Below are 9,281 nucleotides of genomic sequence, written 5' to 3'. Positions count from 1 at the left end.
CCAGGCTGGTCAGGCTCGAGAAGCAGCTCAGGAGAACTCGACTTCTGCTGCCTCAAAGTCCCGGGCAAGCGGCGGAGAACCGGAGAGCTCCTGGGAGGCCCCGTCGGACGAGCGGCCGTCAGCTTCCTACTTGTCTAGAAAAGCAGCAGCAGCCTGGCGCCGACCGACCTCCAGGCAGCAGATCCACTCCGAGGGACGCCCGGACAGCGGCGGCTCCTCTCCGGAGGGCAACCAGGGCAACAAGATGCCCTTCTGGAAGCGCACGGTGGAACCTCGCCGGCTGCTCCCCTCCGCTGCCGTCGCCCCTCGCTTGGCAGCTCTGCCGCTGGCCCAGCTCCACGACGTGTGCGGCCTGGCGACGCTGGCGCTGCTCCGGCAGCTGGCCGATCTCTGCGGACACTCGGCGGCGTTGCTCGCGGACCTAGAGGGTCGCTTGCTGGAGCTGTCCCGCCGCGCCCACCGGCTTCGAAGCCGCCTCTGCAGAGTCCACGGGCTCATGCGCCCCGGGGCGTCTCGAGAGGCAGGTAAGAAAGAAAAGTCACCGCCCGCCCCGTCGAGGCAGGGCCACCGCGCTCTTTGGGAATAGCACGTGGGCCGCTCCTAGAAGGGCGCGCGGATTGTTTCCAAGGCGGAGAAGGCGGGAGGGATTTGCTGTAAGGCAGCTACTTACCCCCCCCCCCCACTAAAAGAGGAAAAGCGTCACCCAAATGCAATGCAGCTTAAGCTAGCGGTGAAGACTGCGAGCAGGTGACCTGCTTGTGCCTGGCCGGTGTGTTCTCTGGGTAGCAGTCACTGTGACTGGCAACTTCAATGCTTCTTTCCCTCCCTAAGTTCTCTTATCATAAAACCAGACTTGAGTCGGACCGTGGGCTCATCCACACTTTCCTTGTGCCCTGCGTAGAAAGCAGGGGTCGGACAGGAGCTCAGTGTTTCAACCAGAGGACTCCTTGAAATAGAGGAATTGTCCTTTCACAGCCATTTGAAAGGAGGACTGTAGAGTAGAGCAGGTGGCCAGTCTGTGCAAGTATCTCTCTGCAGACCCAGAGGGTATGGGTGGGGGTGGCAAGGAAGGGGTTAACTCTCAAAAGAGCCAGATGTCAAGTCTCAATCCTTTCTGAAATCCTCCATTTATGTCCTGTGATGAGAAAAGAATAGGCCCTTTGCCCTTTGCTCAGAGGCATTTTTAAAGAAAAGAATTGTCTCTTTTCCCAGCTTTTTCTTCCTAGTTTGGAAATGCAAAGGCTTCCGATAGGATTTCTAACATGACAGTGGTGGTGGTTTTGCTGACCCTGCTTGCCTGCAACTTCGCAGCCACGCTCCACCTTCATTGTCAAAGGCAGTAGTGCTTCTGTTTACCTGCTTGCGGACAGACTTCTGGTTGTCCATTGTGATAATGGAAAGCTGGACTAGACAGGCATTTGGGCTGGTTCAGCAGAGCTCTTCTTATATTTTTAAAGATAGGTCACGTAGCCGGAAGAAGATGATACACACAAAATTTAAAATGGTTCGAAACAAGATGCACCTGCGGGGGGGGGGGGGGAGCTGGCGAAGCAGCGATTCTGACACATTTGGCACGTTGGAAACACATGGCTTTCCCCCAAAGAATAATGAGAACTATAAGTTTACCCTTTCATGCAGCTACAAGTTTGCAGAACCCCTGACAAAGTACAGCGCCCAGGATTCTTTGGGGGAAGTTATGTGCCTTCTTGGCTGATAGCAATAGCTGCTAATCCACAGGCATTTCTGTAGAGAGGCAGGATCCAAAGGCCCCCAGGGCAGCAGAATAATGATGTGTGAATAGAACAATAGTTTCTAAGTCACGGGGGAAGTAATAGCCCACTTTATCTGGTATTTAGGCCTCAATAGCCAACTTTATCTGGTATTTAGGCTTCACCCAGTTCTGGGTGCCAAACTTTAAGATGCTGAAAACAAATTGGAACAGGTTCGGAGTAGGCCAGTGAAGATGATCAGGTGTAGGGAATATAAGAACGAAAGAAGAGCCCAGCTGGATCAGGCCTAAGGCACATCTGGTCCATCATCCTGTTCTCACTGTGGTCCAGCACATGCCTTCAAGAAGCCCACAGGCAGGAAAATGTCTCCTGTGGGGAAGGGAGCTGAAGGAACTGGCTGCAACTGCAACTGTTTAGACTGGAGAAGGGGAAACTTGGAGTGTTTACATATTGGACTTTTACTCTGGCTCCAATGCACTCCCGCTGTTAGCATCTGAATCCACGTGCATGTTACACAAGGGATGCGGGTGGCGCTGTGGTCTAAACCACTGAGCCTAGGGCTTGCCGATCAGAAGGTTGGCGGTTCGAATCCCCACGATGGGGTGAGCTTCTGTTGCTCAGTCCCAGCTCCTGCCCACCTAGCAGTTCAAAAGCACGTCAAAGTGCAAGTAGATAAACAGGTACTGCTCCGGCAGGAAGGTAAACGGTGTTTCTGTGCGCTGCTCTGGTTTCTCCAGGAGCAGCTTAGTCATGCTGGCTACATGACCTGGAAGCTGTCTGCGGACAAACGCCGGCTCCCTTGGCCTATAGAGCGAGATGAGTGCCACAACCTCAGAGTCATTTGCGACTGGACCCAATGGTCAGGGGTACATTTACCTTTACATGTTACACAGGGCTGATGTGTCCCGTTTCATCACTTGCGGCAAAATGGGAAGATCTTGCACAATTTCAGGTGACATCTTGCCCAAAACGGACATACTCTTGCCCCGCAAATCAGCACTGCGGTGGCAACAGGCTTCTCCCATGGGTGTTCGGGGTGGGGGGGGCTTATGCAGTGGCGTAGCGTGGGGGGTGCAGGGGGGGCCGGCCGCACTGGGCGCAACATCTAGGGGTTAGGGGGCGCAAATCCACGGGTTAGGGGGCGCAAATTACTTGCCTTGCCCCGGGTGCTGACAACCCACGCTACGCCACTGGGCTTATGCTGCCTGAAGCAGTAGCTTCACCCTGCCTAATGGCTTTGCCAGCTCTGATGTTCTCATGATATTAATCATAAAATATTAAATTCATAACCCACCCTTCCTCTGAAAGGAGCCCAAAGTGGCCGGTAATATGTAAAACATCTTAAAACAATTCCAGCACAGATGCAGACAGGGAAAGATCTCAGCTTCAAAGGCTCAGATTAAAGCTACCCTGTAGTTTCTGGAGAAATATTGTTGCGTGATACTTTTTCTTCTCAAACCAGCATCTTACCTGAAAGGATAGCTTAAGCCATGTTCCCTTCACAGCCATTGCACTTGCGTGGGTGGCAGCATATGCTCAGGTGAAGGCTTCGTGATAGGAGTTCGGGGGAGGGAGGTTGCAAGGGGAGAGGTTATGGGCATCAGGTGACCACCTGCCTTTTCTCTGGTGTGTACAGCAGGGTGCCAAATGAGATCTAAAATGCAGTAGGGAGAAATGACCTTGCTGTGTTTTAAACAACTAATGTGTTCATAGCCTTGTATTCTTATTCCCCAGAGGACAAAACAACATCTAATGAGCTTAAGCTATGGAAAGGTAGATTTTGGTTGAACGTTAGGAAATACATCAAGAGGAATTTGACAGTGGAACCAATTGCCTAAGGGTGTCCCTTGCTGAAGGTCTCCAGCCAGAAGCTAGAGAGCCGTCTGCTGGGGAAACTCTAGCAGAGGTTGGCAAGATGCAGTGGCGTAGCATGGGGGGTGCAGGGGGGGCCGGCCGCACCGGGCGCAACATCTGGGGGTTAGGGTTAGGGGGCGCAAATCCAAGGGTTAGGGGGTGCAAATTCATGGGTTAGGGGGCGCAAATTACTTGCCTTGCCCCGGGTGCTGACAACCCATGCTACGCCACTGGCAAGATGATCTATAAAACCCCTCCAACCGATTGTGTAATTTACAGTTTGTTGTCTATTCCCTTCCCCCTTCCCCTCAATCTGTTGTTGGTTTCTGGTATGTTTTCCACTAGGTTTTCTGACCAGAGGGGTTTGAAAAAGTATCATGGAGCCTGTGTTTCAGATTTCTCAACAAAGGTGTGTTTTTTTAAAGGACCCTTTAAAAAGTATGCCTTCTTGGAGAACAGTTCCAGTGTAACTGCAGGGTGTTTTCAACTGTTCTGACAGTGCCCAGCAAGCTCTCCTGCTTCTCCATCTGCTCTGGGCTGCCATGTTGTCAAGAGTGAGCCAAAAGCATCTTTTAGGGATGAGCTTTTATTCTGTAGACCAAAAAGCATTTTCTTGTGACTTAGCATTATTCCAGTATTGAACAAACTACGCCAAGTGTACAGTGGTACCTTGGTTCTCAAACTTAATCCGTTCCGGAAGTCCGTTCCAAAACCAAAGTGTTCCAAAACCAAGCTGCACTTTCCCATAGAAAGTAATGCAAAATGAATTAATCCGTTCTGGGCTTTTAAAAACAACCCCTAAAACAGCAATTTAACATGAATTTTACTATCTAACGAGACCACTGATCCATAAAATGAAAGCAATAAACAATGTACTGCAGTCACACAATCAATATACAGTGGTACCTCGGGTTAAGTACTTAATTCGTTCTGGAGGTCCGTTCTTAACCTGAAACTGTTCTTAACCTGAAGCACCACTTTAGCTAATGGGGCCTCCTGCTGCTGCCACACCACCGGAGCACAATTTCTGTTCTCATCGTGAAGCAAAGTTCTTAACCCGAGGTACTATATCTGGGTTAGTGGAGTCTGTAACCTGAAGCGTATGTAACCTGAAGCGTATGTAACCCGAGGTACCACTGTATTCAGTAGCTGAACTGGGTTCCACCCAGTCACAAAAACAAAACGAAAAGAGCTGTTAAAACAAAAATGCAAAATAAATAGCAAAAACAGACAGACCTCAGCGTTACAGTGGCGTAGCGTGGGGGTGCAGGGGGGGCCGGCCGCACCGGGCGCAACATCTGGGGGGGGGGGTGCGCTCGCACTCGCAGCTCTCTGCCCCTACCTGGCTCACTCACTCTCTCTCACTGCAGTGCTGGCTGTGCGAATCCGATCTGAGCCGCCGGGTCGCCGCCCACTGTGGAGGGGAGGGTGCCAGGCGTGCGGTGTGGTGCGGAGAGAGAGTCAGGGACTATCTGGGGGAGGGACAGTGCAGTGGGGGGGGCGCAAATTACTTGCCTTGCCCCGGGTGCTGACAACCCACGCTACGCCACTGCAGCGTTACACTCAAAACGGAAGTGTGGCACTCAAATCGGAAGCCTAACACTCAGAATGCGGCTTCTGAAAAAAGTTTGCAAACCAGAACACTTACTTCTGGGTTTACAGTGTTTGGGTTCCAAGTTGTTTGAGTACCAAGGCATTTGAGAACCGAGGTACCACTGTATTTTAAAATGTACTAGAGTGTGCAGTTGGATTTCCCATCACTTACACCTTTAATGCTGCTGTTATTTTGGTCATGATCAATCTTCTTGCACCAATATGTTTTTAATAACAGTTCCATAAAAATATCAAACCAGTGTATTGAGGGATTAAGTCAATGGAGTGTCGTTGAAGTCGTAAGAATCACACATTGGATTGTTTAGCCATTTAACTGGGGTTGAAAGCAAACATTGAATAAAGAGTTGAATGGACCTACAAGGTCATGGACTTATGAGTCTATTCCCTGTGGAGTTTTCTTTCTCAGCATTTGTTCCACATCTGCAAATGGAGTAAAAGTGGTCTGCATACTTGTGAACTATGCCTTCTGCTCTGAAAAGCAGGTCCCCCAATTCCCTGTTTTCACCCTTACAGAAACTCTGTGAAGCAGGCTAGGCTGAGAGAGGCTGGCTTAAGATCGATCATCCAGTGAACTTCATGTCTGAGGGGAGATTTGAACTCAAGCCTCTCTGGGCCTGGTCTGGAACTCTACCACCTTACACTATTTTGGCTCACCAGGAATGAAACTATGCCCGAAGAGAGATCAAAATATTTTTTATCAAAAATTCCTAAAACTAAGCAAGTAATTCAAAACAATTTTGTGACATAACCCTGACCCCCACATTTATACCACTTTAAAAATCATGGCTTCCTCAAAAAATCCTAGTTTACCCCTCACAGAGTTACAATTAAACACTGCAGCTGTTGAATAATATGAGCTGCTAAATGAAGCACACAAACATTCTGTAAGTGTTTCTTGTAGATGTAGTTGCTGGAGGTCGTCAGTCCCTGGAAAACAGCCATTTTTTAAAATGGCGGCAGCCAATTTGAATTTCCAACATTCAAAAGCTTCTCAGGATCTTGAGTTAAGTTGACCAGTCTTTTTTTATCAATTTAGTATATATATTTTTAACTGTCAAATAATTCTGTGTACATTGTGGCAGCCTTTGGCTATGTGCAATAAAACTGACTGAGACTGAGACAATCCAGCACAGTGGCAGGTGGAGGAATAACCTCATATAAGATTAACCCATTCAGGTCCATCTTTCTCTCCTCCTTTTGGAGAAAATAATGAGTACAGAGGTACCTCGGGTTAAGTACTTAATTGGTTCCGGAGGTCCATTCTTAACCTGAAACTCTTCTTAACCTGAAGCACCACTTTAGCTAATGGGGCCTCCTGCTGCTGCTGTGCCACCGGAGCACAATTTCTGTTCTTATCCTGAAGCAACGTTCTTAACCCGAGGTAATATTTTTGGGTTAGCAGAGTCTGTAACCTGAAGCGTATGTAACCTGAGGTACCACTGTAATTTTACTCTGCCTCCTTTGGGGTTCTGGGGCCTGATTAATGGGTCTGGCATGATTCCCAGGTCTTTGCAGTTCTTTCTAATAAGTACCATAGTAAATATACGGTAGTTGGTTATCAACAGTTTTCTGAAGTCAATTATCTCCAAATATGTTGGCCTTGAATTTGCAGGGCCAGTCAGTGCCATTCAGCAGGAAAAAACACACACTTTGAGGGTTCACTGTAGCTGCCACTTGGGCTCACCAGCAACTCTGACAATTAGGGTGTTTATCTTCCTTAATTTATGGCTTGTATCTTATAAAGTTTGACATGACCTTTTGTTCAGCAGTGCCTGGCAAGTTGCTCAACCCAGACCGGCCCAGCTTCTTGCAGCCTTTCAATATGGGGGAGTTAGAGCAGTAAAATAGCGAGATAAAACAATGTTAAAACAACAGGACACAGCACTAGAGGAGACACTAAAAGAAGTTAAAAAGTAAAACAGAAGAGAGGGATAAAAACAAGTACTGAGGGTTGGTTATAAAGCAAAAACTTGCCTTGAATTGAGCCTTAGAGATGAAAACCCTCCTTCCTCCATGAAGTGTGAGCAGGGCTGGATTTAGGCAAAACCCCAGTCTATATCTGAGAAGGAAACCTCGAACCAGAGCTCTGAAACAAACGTAACAATGGAAGTAACTTGCCAGAGCCCTGGAAGGATACCAATGGCAACCCCAGTAGTAGAGAGGTGGTGACCCATAATGTCGATGGGAACATACTACAGGTCCGGCAAGTTTCGAGCCAGAAAAAAAGGCTGGAACTTAGTATTAATTCCCCAAAAACTTGTATTCACCAACTACCCAAAACCAAAGGGCTTCCTCCCACGGATAGATTGCATAAAGCATCTCTTGAACATCTTAAATGATATACTGCCAGGTGTAGTAAAGCCATCTGATACAGCTTCTATAGAGTATTTATACTATGATGGACACACAATACAAGCAATGATCACCTTCCATGATCAAAATCTGGCCAACCTTATCCACAGAGCAAGACATCTACTCATAAAGGAAAGGATAGTAATACTAAGATTTTTCGAAAATAGGGTACCAAAGATCTCCCTCTTTGATGCCAAGGGCGACAAGCCAATGGCAAATGAGGATCAGAAAAAATCTAAAAAGGAAAACTGACCTCAAAAGGTCCAGCTTGACCATCATAAACAAGAGTCACCAAAATCAAAAAGGAAAGGCACATCCCTATACGACTCTCAATAGCCTATGAGCGAGCAAAAGGACATTTTCTCTACAGAAGAAAACGCTCTAATAAGCCGATTTTGGTCATTGCCGTCCCCAGCCCAAGCTGAAATCTTGAAAGATTAGAAACACTAAGAAACAGATTGGCTGGGAAAGATGCTCACAATGGGGCCAAGGAGGGTCCACATTTGTGGTCCTTCTCTCCAAAATGTCTAGTTGGCAAGAGGATGTCTGGAGGTTCATTCAAATGCATAGATGCGGACCTTCAGTCCCAGCCTCCCATTGGTGTATGACATGGCAGGGGCCAACCAGGACGTGAAGCCCTCAAGCTCCTGGCTTGGCTACCTCAGGTTGTCTCCAAATGTGATAGCTACCCCCCCCCACACACACCGAGAACAGAGGAACACTACAGCTCTACCAAAGAGATCCCTACCAATAGAGCAAATGGGAGGTTTTCTTTTTTACAAAATAGGGCTCCTAGACAAGGTGGAAATGACGGAAACAGGCCTTGGAGGGAACAGGGTCTAAAGACCAGGTGTAGGGAATCTTTTGTCCTCCAGATTATTGCTGGACTGTTACAATGTCCATCATTGGCTATGCTTGCTGGAGCTGATGGGACTTGCTGTTCAGCAGCATTTGGAGGGCCAGAGGTTCCCCACACCTTGCCTAATGGTAGGGCCGGCTCTGTTTGATTGAAACCTGGATGTTATAAATTATTTCTGGAAACAAGCAGTGATGTGCCATGGCTCAGGCTGGGCTGTGCATGTATAAGGCCAAATGTCTGCTCTTGTAATTGGATCCTCCCTTTTGCTTTTCTAGAATATAGGGGTGTAAGAGGTTTGGGTTGATTCATCGGTTTTCAGATTCAGGAAGTTATGAGTGGGAGCAGAAGTGAAATCTAAAGCAAGAACACCATTTAAAATTGGATCCAACATACAGGAAGGAACTGTTTTCACACAGGGCAGAGTGTGGATGAGTTTCCAGCTTTGGACTGCGGCTTTGGGAACAAACTGGAGGAGATTTTTAAATTGTTGGAGTCTGGGAATGAACTACAGGAAATGGGAAAGTGAATCCCTTATTCCCCTGAGCCTGCATACACAGTCCGCTGCAAAACTGTGAAGTCAGCCATGTGGAGACAGGGAGCTGGATTGGAGAGGATCCATCTGTAGAATGGGAACAATGTCAAACAATTTCACAGGGCAGTTAGAGAATAAAACCATACAAAGACTGCAAAGCATGTAGGACATGATCCAGCTTAAGTTCCAGCACTTTTAAGTCCTTTTCACTTTGGTTGGAAAACAAGCTATGTGCTAAAAACTCACCTACATAAATCAATGGGACTAGGCTTTGTACACAACCATACATTTAAAGCACGTGGTATCACCCAAAGGATCAGGTAGTTTGTTATGGTTGTTG

At 47.8% G+C, this 9,281-nt stretch overlaps 1 protein-coding gene across 2 annotated transcripts in view; it reads left to right on the top strand.

Moving 5' to 3' along the window:
- Positions 1 to 9,281, top strand: part of NHSL2 (NHS like 2) — a 119,422-nt gene continuing 110,141 nt past the window's right edge. Inside the window, exon 1 of one of the 2 annotated variants that reach the window (XM_083424204.1) lies at positions 1 to 524. In XM_083424204.1, the coding sequence (XP_083280330.1) occupies positions 245 to 524 (280 nt within the window). In that variant the 5' untranslated portion in view covers positions 1 to 244. Of the gene's footprint in view, positions 525 to 2,571; positions 2,597 to 9,281 lie in introns of those variants that run through there. The other variant, XM_083424207.1, reaches the window with a different exon arrangement.

This window comes from Podarcis tiliguerta, assembly GCF_965153285.1.
Source record: "Podarcis tiliguerta genome assembly, chromosome: Z".
Taxonomy (NCBI): domain Eukaryota; kingdom Metazoa; phylum Chordata; class Lepidosauria; order Squamata; family Lacertidae; genus Podarcis; species Podarcis tiliguerta.
The sequence above is the reverse complement of the archived record's forward strand: the minus strand, read 5'-3'. Positions and strand labels throughout refer to the sequence as shown.